Source organism: Amphiura filiformis, chromosome 18 (genome assembly GCF_039555335.1).
Source record: "Amphiura filiformis chromosome 18, Afil_fr2py, whole genome shotgun sequence".
Taxonomy (NCBI): domain Eukaryota; kingdom Metazoa; phylum Echinodermata; class Ophiuroidea; order Amphilepidida; family Amphiuridae; genus Amphiura; species Amphiura filiformis.
Genome location: NC_092645.1, coordinates 59,021,527 through 59,038,162, shown reverse-complemented (window position 1 = coordinate 59,038,162; position 16,636 = coordinate 59,021,527). Strand labels below are relative to the sequence as shown.

Sequence of the window (16,636 nt, the reverse complement as noted above, 5' to 3'; positions counted from 1 at the left end):
GTGCCTGGGGGTCACTCCCATTGTGGCCTGTACACCATCCATGATAATGAAAGCAGCGTAAAAGGGTCGATTTTTTTAGGTGGGTAGGCACGATCGCTGCGTATCGCGTTTAGGGTGTCAAAACATGAAAAATTGGAAAAAAGGGTAGCAAAATTGCAATTTCTAAATACGTGGAAATGAAATTTAGGGTATGAAATTTGATGTTAGGAATGAAATCCCTGTTTAGGGTGTCGTTTTAGCCAAGGGTTAAATCCTTGTTTAGGGTGCTTTTCAAAAAGTTGATTATCGCGGATGGTGTACAGGCCACAATGGGAGTGACCCCCCGGCTCATGTGTAAGATTGTCTGTGATATGCAGTTAAATCATGCATGGACTTATAACATTTACTGTGCATTTAGCATACCTTGGGTAATCCTACACACAGAATCATATAAATGGACATACATTTTATTGCTGCTCAGCCACCAAATTTGCAAGGTGGACATCGTCCTTGTGATCAAAGGCAACGGAAACACACTTTTTCAAAATGAATTTGAAGCAGTGTATTTAATGCAGATTTAGGATGTCAAAATAACTGAAGTGTGAAAAAGGGTATTAAAAATGTCATATTACTTATCATGGAAGGCATGGTGTATAGAGCTTTATGGGCATGATATCCAACTTGAATTACAATTGACTCCTTTGGCATTTTCTCCATGATGCATGTGATAATTAGAGAATAAAGGTGTTGTTTTTAACCGCTGGAGTGCATCTATCGTCTCATATAACACAGGCGACATCATTATTTTAAGTAAAACAACGAGGCGAAGCCGAGTTGTTTTACGTCAAAAATAATGATGTCGCCCGTGTTATATGAGACGATAGATGCACGACAGCGCTAAAAAACAATACCTTTATTCTCATTCTTAAACACTTCAATTCAAATAAAAATATCATAAGTATTACAAATTTTAATCAAATTAAATCCTACGTTTTGCAAGGAATTATACCTAGGGCTTAAAATCGATCAGTCCCGTTGTTGCTATGCGCCTCCAATTGGTTCAAATAGAGAGTATGTGTATTGCGTCGATGCACACACGCTGACCCGTGTGATATCGTGTCATATCACACGGGTAAGAACCAATAAGATTGCAGGAACATTCTCAAGTGTTTAAGAATATGAATTATGTATTCTCCCTAAATTTATGTACCTTTTATACTAGCCCACATAGATAGCTATATGCCATGCATATGAAAAGCTATGAAAGTACATTTGTATCTTGAATTTTAAATGAGACAATTTCCTTTGGAAAAGATAAAGTATTGAACAAATTTGTTGCGCACATTTTTAGTATCTCGTTTAATTCAGTATGCCGAGTAAGATTATATATTCTATTTCAAATATTCGTTCAAAAGTATTTGTTATTCAATGTTTCCATTCATCTTCATCTACTGATGAATGTTTGTTGATGAAAAATTCAGCATATTTAAAGTTGAATACATGTACATGGAAGCATTATATCCATTTTTATAACAAACATTTGTTAGAAGTTAGAAAACATGACTACAAATAGAATGGAAATATATTGAATAATAAATAATTGTTGCATCAAATATTTGATGTCGAATAAAAGTATGTACTGAGCCTAAGGTGCTTAAAGTTGTGGTCATTATTGGTGTGTTTGAAGGAAAAGTCCACATAAATATTGTCAGTCATTTTTGATATTCTATGTTGGTATTCCAATCGATCGATGTAACTTGAAAGAATGAAGTCGTCACATCATTCTCAGTTATGAATTAAATATGGAGAAATGTTTATTATATTATTTATATATTATCTTAAATTTCTTCGAAGAAATTGCTCCTATAAGTTTAAGGATACTTTTATGTGAGATGGCAATCAACAACACCACCTCATCTAAGTAACTGGACAAACAAACAAACTATGTTAGAACTCAATTTTATTGTTTTCACTACTTCTTATAACACACTTTCACTACTTGCTTTTACTGCTATAACCAATTATGAAAACAACCTAAATTTATCTTTAGATAAACAGTTTTCTATAAATCAGAGATCGCTTGATTTAAACAACTGGCCCTTAATGGACAAGGCTGGACTACAAATATTGTAGATCTTTAGTTTTACTAATCTGTGCAACAAGACTAGTATTACTGGCTATTCCATATGAAAACCACCTCCCCTTTGTGAAAGATTTCATAATTCTGACTAAATAAGTTGTAGCCATTCCAGATCCAACAATTTTCATCCAAATCTCTCTGGAAAAGTGGTGGAATATCTTAGAATTCCAAGCAAAATTGCTAAAATTGGGAGCAAAATTGCTCAAATTGGGACCAAATTTGGTAAAATCCAACTAGATTGCAACATTTTAAGGTGATACTATACCCCTTGATAAGTTTGTGACTAATTTTGCATTTTTCTCAAAAAATAATAACACACTGGTAACAAAAGTTATGTATATTATAGGGGTAAGTTACTACACTAAAATTTCAGTGATTCAAGACAAGCGGTATGTTATTTATGGTAAGGAAAGAGGTACTGCTAGAATGTACCTCATTTCTTAACATATAAAATGAACCACTTATCTTGAATCACTGAAATTTCAGTGAAGTAATTGGATTTGTTGCCCCCAATATATACATAACTTTTGTTAGCAGTGTGTAGTTATTTTTTGAGGGGGTGTAGTACCACCATAAACAGATTTTAGTTGTATTTTAACATGAAATGAGTATATAATTCCAGCTGGTTTGACTACCTAGTTCAACTGAATTTGTGATAGAATGTGATAGAATAGCCCATTTGTTGCCTATTCAATTCAACTGCATAATAGCCAATAGCCATTCATAAACGTACATTTTGCTATATAGGTACCCTACATAGGACCAGCATTCTTACTTATATTTTTACTTCTTAGTCCCAGAAATACTAGTACCAGTGGGATTATCACTAGAAGGAATATTCTTTCTAGTTTTACCCTCCCCTTTTGGTATACGTATACCAATACATGTATACAATTCATCATCATCATCATGATCATAAACCCCTCCCATCCCCATATTCCCACTCATGTCCGGCTCATAGTCTGGACACTCTTCACCCCGAATACAAGCCGACATTTGCTCCATAGCCGTAACACTAGCCCCAATGCTTCCAGAGGTCAACCCAATAAAAGGGTCACTAGCTTGTTGGGCGAAGAATATGCGCCCAACTTTGGCACCGAGCCTTTGAGCCGCATCTGCTGGGACATTGGATGGAACAGGCCATGTTGAGAATAGACCGTAGTGGAAGGGATCAGATGCCCAACGTTCAACATGGATTTCTTCCAAGGTGGATACCGTTTCTGCTCCAAACATGGATCGCAAGACTGCAAGAATCTGAAAATATAAAAAAGGATACAAATAACTGATGTCATGTAGCATAATACTGTGACTGAACTGTACATTTGTGCGTACTTCACTTGTGTTTGAAGCTAATTTGCACTGGCACCCACTACTCAAAATACTGGACCTCCCTGTCGCAGAGGATAGTAAACGTATGTGTTGCCATCCATGTTTGCATGTGGATTGATTGCAAAGGTTGACCCATCTCTGTCTACCCATACCATTTTACATGGGAAAAATTGTCATGTCTCAAATCCCATGCCAGTTTCAAAAATGAATGCGGAATTAGGTGTTTTTTTTAAAGATATTTTAAGTCATTTTTGAGTGCTCAAAAGTACACAACATAAAATTGTGGTTGATTTACACATGATTGTAGTACAAATATCAATAATTGTTTTATACCTAAACAATGCGAGTACCGAATCAAGTAACTTTTCTTCCAAATGTGTCAAAGAATTTCATGATTTTATGCAAAATTTTTTTTCTTATGGGGCATTTATTAGAGATGAATTTACATACATTAAGGGTCCCGAAACGTTTTAGTAGCTTTTCTGATGCAGAAAATGTATTGCAAGTGTACACAGGCTTTCACTGTATTGACGTCTATCCGTCACTTCAACATTAATGGTACCATTTAGCAAATTGAAAATGGTGGGCGCTTACTGGAACAATGGTAATTGATCCAAAGCTGGATACTGTGATACACATGGATGTGAAAATGGCCTTTTAATTATACTGATTAAATGATTGAATAGGTTTTTGCACTACCTGAAATACTTGATGCAAATTTTGATTGATAATTAGTTGATTGATTGATTTGTTGATTGATTGATTTGTTGATTGATTGGTAAGTTGATTGATTGACTTACCTCCTCTGCAACTTGTCCATCTGTCAGTCCTTCTACCCTGAGAGCCTCCTCCCCGGTGACAAAGGCCACTAGCATCTTACAGTCAGCATAGTAGCCCTCTGCTTCTAGATTCAAGAACCCTGGATACAAGTAAAAAAGAAATCCTTTTTTGTTGTATGAATGCTAGAATATATTATGTGCATTATTAGATAAGCAATAGCTGCCATTTGTATAATTATAAGGGGGGGGGGGGAGGCATCATTAGATTTACAGGGGGTTTCATCCACTTGACTAAAAAACTAACAATTCTCTGTGATAGGGGAAAACACCTGGCTCACACAATTCTCCTTTGAGCTTGAAGAGCAAACATGGGAACTTGGGAAAACTCCCCACCCATCTTTGATCAATTTATTTTTATTCAAAAAAACACTGAAATCATTTTCTGGTCACTATTTCAACTTTATTCAAACCAGCAGGTAAATTGCTTGTCTTGCCTATGTAGTTTTGTTTTTAAATGTAGTTTGCTAGAGTATGTACTTTATACTTTGTTATAAGTTTAACCAAATCTGAATGGTTCTGATTTTGTGTGTCCTCTAATATAGTGCCAGTTTGCCTGAGCTCCATTTCCCATTAAGTTTAATTTTTGTCTACGTTTAGGTAATTTTATCCATTGTAATGGGGGCTCTGATGTTAATTTTTTTACTGGGTCAGTAAACAAATACCCATTATCATTATTATAATCATTGTTAAGATTTAGATGTGATATAGAATTTGTACAAAGTATGCAGAAGCCATAATTAAAAGGCAGTATGCTTCTGTTGATCATCCATGTGCAACTTTTATTGGGTGTGTGTGGGGGGACTGTCTTTTTAAATTATCTAGTTTTGCAAAAAAATTTTCATAATAAGTTGGGTACAGATCATCACTAACCTGGATAATAATGACGGTCTACATCATTACGCTCGCTAGCATGATAGATCCACTCTTTATTCCCCCAGAAACTGCTGGAAAATCTAAGAAAGATAGGATCTATGGTGCCCCTCTGATAGCGGAAGATCTGCTCCGTCTTCCATGGTGGGAGATCTGGGGTAAAAGTGACCCCTTCTTGTTGGATGACTCCAATGCCGAAGGTGACCAGGACATAATCAGCGGTGTATTGGAGGTTGCCTTCTGCGGTCACAACTACTTTGTCGCCAGATTGGTCAATGTTCCGTACTACCTGTATTGGGTGAAAACAAATTACAATTCATAAGTTAGGAAGCTATGTCAAAAAGTGTTGGCAAAGTTCCTGAAAAATGTATACTTTTGCATACACTTTTTGCACAGGTCATCTAAGCAAAATTAATTCCCAAAATCTGGAAATTTTTTGAAGACTGACATAATATGGTTTAGTGTTATGCAAAACTCAAAAGTTGTCAACAAGTTCTATAACAAAGTTTCATATTAGTGGCCCCATAATTGTTTCTGCAAAAGTGATTTGAAAGTTTGTGTAGATTAAGGGGGTACTACACCCCTCGATAAATTTGTGTCTATTTTTGCATTTTTCTCAAAAACTAAGGGAACAAACCAAAATATCGATGATGTCCTATAAACGAAACTAGTTTCGTTTAGGGGGGAGGGGGTAAAAATACTTGATTACTTATGTACAAAAACATCGGTCTGAAGAATGTGTCATTATCATTATTATGTCAAAATTTTCAACATTTCATTATTACGTTTCTGGCAGGGAGGGAGGGGTTCGGCTGAGAAACGAAACTAGTTACGTTTATAGGACGTCATCAATCTTTTGGTTTGTTCTCTAATAACACAGTGATAACAAAAAATATGTATATTATAGGGGCAAGGAATCCAATTTCAGTGACCCAAGACAAGCAGTTTGTTATTTATGATAAGAATAAGGTACCGCTAGGATGTACCTCGTTTCCTATCATATATACTGAATCGCTTGTCTTGAGTCACTGAAATTTCAGTGTAGTAATCGGATTCCATGCCCCAATAATATACATAACTTTTTTTACCAGAGTGTTATTATTTTTGCTGAACCATGAAATGGTAGCAGCCTATATGAGTGTATGTTACTTACTCGCTTACTTACTTACTTGCTTACTTACTTACTTACCAACCATTTGGTCTGAAATGGACATATCTTTAAATGCCACGAAGGTATGAACCCCCAAATGGTGTCAAATGAAAGGGAAAGAAGTAAAGAATATGATAAAAATATTTCCCTAACGCCAGAGGTCATCCAAGGGGTCACAGGGGTCAAAAAAGGTCATTTTAACCAAAAATGCTCCAATCAAGCTGAAATTTATATGCAATGATCCTTATGACATTCTAAACATGTTTAAAATATTTCAATATTCATTTAAGGTCATTAAGGGGCCAATAAAGGGGTCAAAGGTCAAGTTTTCAAAATGGTTCGATTGAGCTGAAATTTAAATGTAATGATCCTTATGACATTCTAAACATGTTTAAAATAATTTAATATTCATTTAAGGTCATTAAGTGGTCAAAGGTCAAATTTCCGAAAATGCCCCAATTGAGCTGATATTTAAATGCAATGATCCCTTATGACATTCTAAACATGTTTAAATATTTTAAAATTCATTTAAGGTCATTAAGGGGTGATAAAGGTATATACATGTACCACAATATACTGCCAAAGCCCCATGGTTCAGCTATGGTGCGGTAACCGCTCTAGTTTTGAGATTAATGCAAAAATAGTCATAAATTTACCACAGGGGTGTAGTACCCCCTTAAGCTTTTTTAAAAGTTTTTTTAGTGGACAATTTTTCAATTGTGTTACAATGTGCAAAAGTGGATCAGATTAATTTTACCCAAAATGAAGCAAGGAGAGTGTGAAAGTCTGAATTATCCCACTCTGTTGGCAAAATGAAGAGGCCTGTTGCCTTACCTTGTTAAACTTGAGGTTTTTACCGGGTACAAGTTTAGCATGTACATCAGGAAAGAATCCTTGGTTATAATCAGTTATTATATATTCTGGAGGGTATTCCTCCTCCATCATCATCCCATCTTCTTTGTTTCCCATCATGTGTTGCAACTCATATGGTGCTGTATAGAAACAGAACAGTCATCTTTTTAATTGCATGATAATAAATGGTAAACTCTTTGTGCTACTCCATTTGAAATCCATACACCCTATGGAAGACATGACCTTAATCTTCCACACAGGTGGTGTGAATTTGAAATGGACCCATCCATTCAGGTAACCACATTTGTAATTCACACTCCCTGTGTGGGAGATTGAGGTCATGTCTTCCATAGGGGGTGTATGGATTTCAACTGGAATAGCCCATTTGATATCCATGTGGGTGCTAACACTGTGAGTTGAACTATATAGTTGATCCAGGGGAATTGTTTGCACATTTTATGTTAAATTCCAGCTGAATATTGTGGAAAATTATGAAATCCAATTGAATTTTACACAGATTCGCCCCTATTTGTTTTGGTTGGATTGATCTAGAATATGGCTAAACTGTTAAATTTGGTTGGAATTCAGACATCTTCCTCAGGAGAGGTGTTAGGCCAGTAAAATCAGCTGAAAAGGTCAAACAAATTGCAACATGGAATTTTTTTGCGGAAAACATCTCTATTAGGTGCCCTTATCAATATACTAAAAGTCTACCAAAATCAACCTCTGCGAAATATGGATAAATCGATTTTTTTCAAAATGGCCTCCAAAATGATTAAAATGGTGCACAAAATATAGAAAACAGACACACTATGTCACTTATAGTAATAGTAACACGATTCGTATGTTTCAAGCTATGCTTCGAGGGTCTGAAATAAGATTAATCACTTTTTCTCACTTGTTAAGTTTTCAAAATGGCCGCCAAAATAGCTGGAACGGTCATTATTCCATCACTAAATATGGATTTAAATAATTAGCACTTGTAAACACAAGCTGATGGTTTGGGACCACAAGAAACCCTTTGTACCACGGAAAAAGCTTTTGACACCACAGAGGAACGGGGATGCCCAGTATCACCAAACCCTAACGACATATCGCCCCACCAACGCACGTTTCTTGTGACCCTCTACGTATGAACGTATGACAATCTTGAGGGGTGGAACGCCTAAAACGCGGGTCAGTCTTAGTTCGTGAGAGGTAAGTATTACGCGCTTACGTATCTCCCTCTCACTTCTGAGTGGGATAAACACTGAGCAACTCTACTTACCTCCCACGATATCTTTGATACGCGCAATGTACCCTCTCAGAGCCAATACTGGGCGTGACGGTTTCATCGCATATACCCCGCAATGAGAACCAGATCAGTGAGGCACATCGGGTAACGAGTAGAGGACAGAGCATGGTCTGGTTCTTGTCCAGGAACCCAGCCCGGGGAAGGATAGAGACTACCCCAGTGGTGAAGCGTAGGTGGTGCTCGTCTATAGACAGAACATGTACATAACTGAACAATGTCGACCAGAGGCCACTGCCATCAAGAACACAGTCTTGAGTGTCAAGTCTTGCAACGAGAGAGGTCCTCCGTGGGTTCGAAGGCCTTGGGTAGATACTGCAACACCAACATGAAGTCCCATTCCGGAACCAGGGAGCGAACTGGAGGTCTTTATGTCACCATGCTCTATAATGAGTTCCGCAAGTGCTGGACTCGATAAGACCGTCATATACCCCTCCCCAAGTCATGATGAATCGCTAAAATGGCAGTATTGTATGCTTAAGCGGTACGAGGCATACGGTCCCCGTGGTAAGGAAATCTGTGACTTGTAGAATCGTAGAAGTCGCGAATCGTAATTCTGTCTAGTGGACTGTTGCCTTGTCTTTCAGCAAGCGCAGCAACCGAATATTAATGGCCCGCTGTCTGGACGGAATGGCGGAAGTACGTCAAACAGTCAGGTGGAGGTTGTTAATCACTTCCATCTGTACCGGGTGCCGGTGGCGTGGCGGAACTGTGAGAAGATCTACGCGGCATAGACGACTGACTGGTTCTCCCACGAGAAGATCCAGGAGGTGGGAGAGCAATCCACTGCTTGGGCCAGAGAAAGCGGCTAAAAGGAGTAATCAGTTCCAAGAACTGGCTACCTTCAGCAGAACCAGAAGGATCATGGCAATGGGAGGGAAGGCATTATACATGTACCGAATATGCCCTCCCAACTCTCCTGCATGGTGTCCCGGCCTACCGCCCTTAATCCCGGGTGAAGTAAGGCGGAAGCTAATGGTTCTGATGGGACGATCTAACCTCTGACAGATGGACCGATACATGCATACTACTGAGTGAGGTGCCACTCATTTAGACAAGAGAGATGAGGACTGACCCACCCGACAAGCAATCGGCGAAGTCAACCCCGTCAAGCTCCGCACCACCTCCACTGACACTACAGAAGAAGGGACACTGTCTCCCTGCAAATGCTGATAGCTGGAACTTTTGGTGCCCCCTCCCTATTGATGTAAAACGCAACGGCCTGAACCGATGCCGCTGCCTGATAATCAGAGCGCATAATCAAACATCAGCGATCCTCAAGCCTATGGAGAGACCGGACCCTGGCGAATTCATCGTCGCCCCCAGAATTATTCAAGTGGAACAGTAAAAATAGGTTACAGTCATATTGCAGTCTTAAATCGCCTTTTCGAATCACCCCTGATTTATAGGTCTTTAGAATCGACCCTGTAGCTCTTTGTGGGAGAAATGTTTGACAACGCTGTATTGAATGTTATATTAGGACCGTCCATCCAATTACCATTCAAATATTTACTCTAAAGTATCCGATACACATAATAATGTGGGTCATAACATACATGTACTATTTTAATGCTGATTCAGCTTCTATGGTGAAAAGTTGATTGCCCTGTCTGTATTCACAACTCATAATGAACGTATTTGGCGGCCATTTTGAAATTTTGAACAAAAACTACGCAGACAAATACATATTTATGAAACGGTAAGGGCATAAGAGCATTTGTAGGTCAAAATGTCACTCAAATCCCACATGGACACTCATATAATATTGATATCACAACTGTCTATTTTTACGACATTTTGGCTGCCATTTTGAAAAAGTCCAGTTTACACATCTTTCGCAGAGGTTGATTTTGGTAGACTTTGAGTATGTTAAAATAGAGACTTAAGAGCAACATTTTCAAAGCTTACATGTACTATTTTGATACTGATTCAGCTTCTATGGTGAAAAGTTGATTGCCCTGTCTGTATTCACAACCCACAATGAACGTATTTGGCGGCCATTTTGAAATTTTGAACAAAAACTACGCAGACAAATAAATATTTATGAAACGGTTAGGGCATAAGAGCATTTATAGGTCAAAATGTCACCCAATTCCCACATGGACACGCATATAATATTGAAATCACAACTGTCTATTTTTTACGACATTTTGGCTGCCATTTTGAAAAAGTCAATTTTACACATCTTTCGCAGAGGTTGATTTTGGTAGACTTTGAGTATGTTAAAATAGAGACTTAAAGGCAACATTTTCCGAAAATAGAATTCATGTTGCAATTATTTTGACCTTTGGAGATTTTGGGGCTGATTTTTACTGGCCTATGTGGTTTTAAATGGAATGACCCAGTTCCTGTTTTTCTTCCCACAAAATAAAATTGCATGTCTGAACTTACCAGAACACCAAAGTACTATATTGTTCAACTAACTTACACACAAAGATTTAATAATATTTATTTGAAAATGTGAGCATGTTGTTTTAAGAAATCAGAAAGATGTGAAAACTGATCATTACATAAAACGCTGAACAAAATTTAGTTTTTCAACCATGTTTATTTGTTTAAGGGATCCCATAATATGAATTACATAAAAAAATCCAAATCTATTAAATTTTAGTCTCTTTTCAGAATAAGCTACGAAATGTCAAGCACCAATTGTGGTGGTATTTACATTTTTAGGGGTCAGTTTGGTAGACACTAAAATGTTGTCTAAGCATTGGGAGGATATGCTGAGGAATTTTCCTTTGCAGCTTGCTTTGAGTGTGGATTTTATTAGTGAAATAAATATGCATTTAAGACATGTTTTTGAAAAATGGTATTAAAATATAGTATGAGCCTTTTGATTGCCATTTGGGCCCCACCCCTCCATCCAGTTGTGGAGCCATTTCTTTGTAACTTTTGCAATATTGTATCATAAAACCTTGTCCCTAGCTACCCCACTGTGGGGTATTATCCTTACCTGTAATTGGAATCCGTTTACTCTGAATTCCTTCATCAAAATCTAATTCCGTCCACTCCACGAGTCGATCCAGCGGGGTAGAGGCAACCCAGCCTGACATAGCAAGGGCTGTCTTCTGGGAGATATCCTGACGTTGTCCAGCTAACACCATCTCTGCTATTTCATAGACTTTTTCATCTGCTTCTTCAAAAGCTGCATACCTTTGATATGAAATGTAATGAACTATAAGTGATTTGTTCTGAAGGGGGGTGCAGGGGTATCAATGACAATTTCTTGTATATGAATGGGACATTTTGTCAACATTGTCTCAATTGTTTTAGACAAATAGCCTAATTTTGCCACATTGAAGCCAAAAATTGTTGATACATGTATTTGCTGGAATATGCAGGCTCTATGTACACCAATGTGTCTCTAGTAAAATTGGTATATAGCGACAGACCCCCCCCTTGTTTGAAAGATTCTTGGGAGGCACTTACCTATCAAAAGAAATTTGAGTTCATCCCACCATCAACTTGCCCCATATTTTTTTTATCCTGGCAAGACACATTATTTTTTCTTACCTTCTGTCAAACATATCCATATTATCATAATTGAGAACCATGTAGCAATCATATAGTTGGCTTCTTTCATCTTCCCTCTTCTCCTCTCTACTCTTCAAGCCTCTCCCCTTCAAGCCCTTGGAGTTGTTTGAACCCACCAACACCCCTTTTTGGATATGACACTGTGTATTTACTTTCAGAACCAAGAGGAATCATAATGGCCATATATAGTTGCTTACCTTTGGTTAATCATCTATGTCATATCATCCCAAGATCACATATTTGTTTCAACCATTTTTTTGTTAACAAACTGCTAGTGCAACAGCAATTGATATCAGCAGCAACACATCTTTCCCTCCTCTTTCCCCCTGAAAGTCACCTTCCCCCCCCCATCCCCACCCCCTGATAAAATATCCTAGCTATGTTGGCTTTTTCACCCTTCCTCTTCTTCTCATAGGTTAATACTACCCTTTGTCAAACATATCTCCATCATATTTACCACATGATTGTGAGACCATGTGAGAATCAGAGTTGCTTCAATCTCATCCCTCTCTCCTCTTTCAATTTTACTAGGTTCTTACATTTCTCTCCTATCGTTTTTCACATGCCCTCCCTCCCTCTCTTCAATTCTCTTCTAATCCCTTGGGTGTGTTTGAACACCCTGTTGGCTATTGGCAAAACTGTATGGCCCTTTCAGAGGGCATAGGCCTACCATAAAAACGTGATAGTTAGCATATGTGCTTACTATATCGAGCGCTTTTAAAACATGCAAACACAAAGAGCCCCATCCACAAAAGTGTAAAGGGTTTTGAGTAAATCATCGATACACATAGATATACGAACAACTAAACCTGCAAATGTGTGTCTCAACCCCATAAGCTCAGTTAATGGGGTAAAGCGCCAGACTTTGGTACAATTTCATGTTTTCAAAAGCGCTCTATACTATAGTAAGCACATAATTATGCTAACTATCGAGTTTTTACAGTATGTGACAGAATAGGCTGTTACCTTTGGTCAAACATGTCTGTCAAATCCTCCCCATAATCATTAAGAACCATGTAGGATTCATAGTTGACTTCCTTCAATCCTATATTGTCTTTTTCTGCATGTTGAAGATCAGGGGATGTTAGCCTCATGCGACCTGACGCCAGTTCAATTCCACCAAATTGGATTCTCTGCAGAGCACCACCTGGAAACGGTAATAACAATAGAAAGGTACAGTTACACACAGACAGATAACCTGCAAACAGAAAGCTGAGACCAGGGTTTGGTAACTAACCAGTGACATGGGAGAAGGGGGCAAAGAGATATATACAACATCTGGGGCCAGTTTGATGGGAAAAAATTGTTAACAAAAATAGGGCCCTGAATTTTCATCTACCCCATGGTCCCCAGGGCTTAGCCTTAGCAGTCACATGGTACCTGAGGAGAGTTCCCATCCACTAAAGTGGATCCTAACTTTTAGACCATCCAAGCTATATTAGGTTAAAATTGCCAATTTATCAAATTAAACTTTTGCAACAAGGTTAAACATGTTTTCATCTGTACAAACATACCTTATATTAAGTCGAACAAGCTTTATTTGATTCCAAAATTCATATTTTTATCACTATTTTTGACGTAAAAGAGCTGAATGCAAAACTGGTGATGCTAGCCCCAAAGCTTTTGTGTGGATGTATCATGTATTTTGAAGCTCGTTTGACATCTTTTTATTGCGTGATGCAATTCTGCATTTATTCAAGATGGCACACTTTTTGATAAATGCAATGTATTTTGATGAGAAAATTCGCTCATTTCTCAAATTCTCTGCCACTTTCCATTCATCTGATCATCTTTTCATGTGACGAAAGTGATGCTGATTAAATAAAGGTACATTTCTTGCATTTTTATTTTTTTAATTTGTTTTTTCGAGACCCAAACCCCTTAGAAAAATAGCCATGTTTACTTGTTTTTTAAAAAGTTGGGTTGTCCTTGTTTTTTACCCTTGGTATTTCCCTCATTTATCGAAACCCTGCCCTCCTTCCAATACATTAAACCTTGACACAAAGTGTTTGGCAACCCTAATGCAAAACTAAACCTTTATGCAAGAGTAAAAATTTAGTCCTTATATAGTGAGAGTGGTCTAAAATTCAGGATTGCCAAATATCTGCAACACATTACCTGTAGTGATAGCAATGATAAACAAACATACAAAATGACACAATGAATCCCTTTAAAAAAACATCACCAAATGACAATTGTCTTCTTTAGTTGGGACCAAAAATGGCTATAACCACCCCTAAAACTTGCAAATGGCAGTCACATTAAAAAAATATTAAGAAATGGCCAAAATCTCATGCACCATTTTCCACTGAAAATGAACATGTTTTACCAAAAGAATTGTGTTAATCATATTCAATGGTATACACAGTAGTGAAATTGTCAATTGTATACCTCATGATCACATTCAGCCCAAGATGCAGTATTATTTTCTAGGAATATTAAAACTTCAGAAGAAACAAAATTACAGAAAATGAATAAAAAATTGACGGCCTTTGAATCAAACATCTCACAAGTTTGTGTAAAAGTAGGCAACCAGCTTACTTTTGATAAATCAAGTCCAGTTAGTCTACTTAAATTGAATCTACTGTGAATTTTATTCATTTTGAACAATTCCAAGTAAAAACGAGGTGATTTACTCACGTTTTTAGTGACGTGTTTCACGATATCAACATTCCTAATGAACTTGTTCAAAGAATTAAATTGAATCTGTTGTCAGCTAAATGGTAGTTTGAGACTAAGACCCTCAAAATTACCAACAGGATTATTCAGGGGCAAAAACTAATTTTATTTCAATAACACTCGTTTTTCTGGTCCCATGGATCCCAGAAATGTAAAGTTTGTGACCGTACAATAAAGAAGTTATGGGGCACAAAATGACTATGGTTGATTTGCTTGCAATACAGGGGTCAAGTTGCTCTAATTTTTGGAAAATTTGTGGCAAATTGTTTGTCTAGCTTAAAGGGTTAAGAAAAAGAATAGTTTTTGAACCACTTTGACTTAATTTAGCAAGCACTTTCATGATCATTCTGGCAAAAATAGAGCAATTAGGATAGTGAAATACTAAAGCATATACACGCAACTACTTTGAATAATATAAAGAGAAAGAAATACTTTTAATTTTAATTAAAACAGACAGCTTAAAAGCTGTCTGAATATTGATCTTGTTCAAATATATACTTCTACCAACTTGATGATTGAAGGAGTATTTAGTGATTCTAGCATTTTCTTTTTATGACCTTTTTCAGTAGATATCCACAAAAAACCATATTCCACAAATTTCAGTTGATTCTGATTTTGTGTTTGCAAGTAATGCATGATTATGTGTATTACATTGTTCCATAGACCACTGTTGTAATTTTGTTCTGTTAACCAGAACGTAAATATAAATTTGATATTTTTACCAAGCGAATGAATCTGCAAGAAATTGGTTTGTATGCAACTGTTATACAGCCAGAGCCTTCCGGTGGTACAAAACATAAATCTTAACTTTTTTGGAGAAAATTGGGGGATGAGGCTGTGGATCACAAAATGTCCCTTTAAATCAACTGTTAAAAATAATTTCATTAAATACAACTAAATTTAAAACTTCTTACCTGTTCTGTTGGATCCTTCTAGAATGATGAAGTCAGTGAAGTTCTTTTCCAGCAAGCTCCTTGCTGCTTGCAGACCAGCTGCACCAGCCCCTAAGATCAACACGCTTGTCTCATAAGCATCTGGACTGCTGTAGCCTTCTGATGATGCCAATGATGCATAGAGCAGAAGACATGCTGCTGATAACATCAAACACTTCACAACGGAAACCTTTGACAACATTTTTCAACAATGTTGAATTTACACACAAGTACTGGTTTGAAGTAGATGTGATGCTTGGATGTGACCACAGATGCTTCCAAAGATCTGTGATGTGATTGCTTTGATGTGTAGATTTCAAATGAGCTCAAAATACAAATTGTGAACATTTATACAAACAAAGTAACCATCAAGAAAGTAAAAGATAATTGTTGAGTTACACTTTAGAAGGACATTCATGTTAATAGGACAAACAAGGCCAAAAGTAATTACAAGTGAGTTACTTGTTGCAATGCCTAAACCATCTCCACACAAAGCTTCAAGGTGAAATTTTAAAGGGATTTTTTTCTTAGTTTTTCAGAACTTTCTCTTTGAAATTCACAGCAGGTAGCACATGGTTATATTTATGTCAAGATGTAATTTGCATTCTTTTAACTAAATTGGCATAGTCAAAGTGGAGTTGGGTACATAGCTGGGCTGTGCCCCCTTTCGTTATTTATAGTGGGGGGATTTAGGGGGAACACACAATTTTTGGGGGTCTTGAGGGGGCTAGGGGAGAACCTGAATTTTTTAGTTGAACCAGGAGGGGGATTGTTAAATTTTGAATGTAGGAAATTGGGAAAACAAGGAGGAACGCAAACATTTTGAGCGAGGGAGAACACAAAATTTTTTCCTAAATGCCCATTCCCCCTGCCGTAAATAACAATCGGTCCCTAAAATAAAACTACAATTTTAATGAAGAAGTGAAAATCTGTTTTATTTTGGGGACCGATCGTTATTTACGGCAGGGGGAATGGACGTTTAGGGAAAAATGTTGACAAAAAAATTTTGTGTTCCCCCTTGCGTCCGCTCAAAGTTTTAAA

The 16,636-nt window shown here is 37.3% G+C and overlaps 1 protein-coding gene across 1 annotated transcript; it reads right to left on the bottom strand.

The window, feature by feature from the left end:
- Positions 1–2,809: 2,809 nt before the first annotated feature.
- Positions 2,810–15,794, bottom strand: LOC140139535 (uncharacterized). Its single transcript, XM_072161255.1, has 7 exons — positions 15,578–15,794; positions 12,951–13,131; positions 11,404–11,603; positions 7,142–7,299; positions 5,158–5,446; positions 4,249–4,367; positions 2,810–3,373 (listed from the first exon to the last, which is right to left on the bottom strand). The coding sequence occupies exons 1-7, from the start codon at positions 15,762–15,764 to the stop codon at positions 2,903–2,905; spliced, it is 1,605 nt and encodes a 534-aa protein (XP_072017356.1). The 5' UTR covers positions 15,765–15,794; the 3' UTR covers positions 2,810–2,902.
- Between the last annotated feature and the right edge of the window lie 842 nt (positions 15,795–16,636).

Excerpts from the sequence above, each read along its gene's own strand:
- LOC140139535 (XM_072161255.1), bottom strand. The coding sequence starts at position 15,764 with ATGTTATCAGCAGCATGTCTTCTGCTCTATGCATCATTGGCATCATCA. Across the intron at positions 11,604-12,950 it reads ACAGACATGTTTGACCAAAG|GTATGCAGCTTTTGAAGAAG; the intron begins GTAACAGCCTAT and ends TTCATATCAAAG. Across the intron at positions 4,368-5,157 it reads AGACCGTCATTATTATCCAG|GGTTCTTGAATCTAGAAGCA; the intron begins GTTAGTGATGAT and ends ACTTGTATCCAG.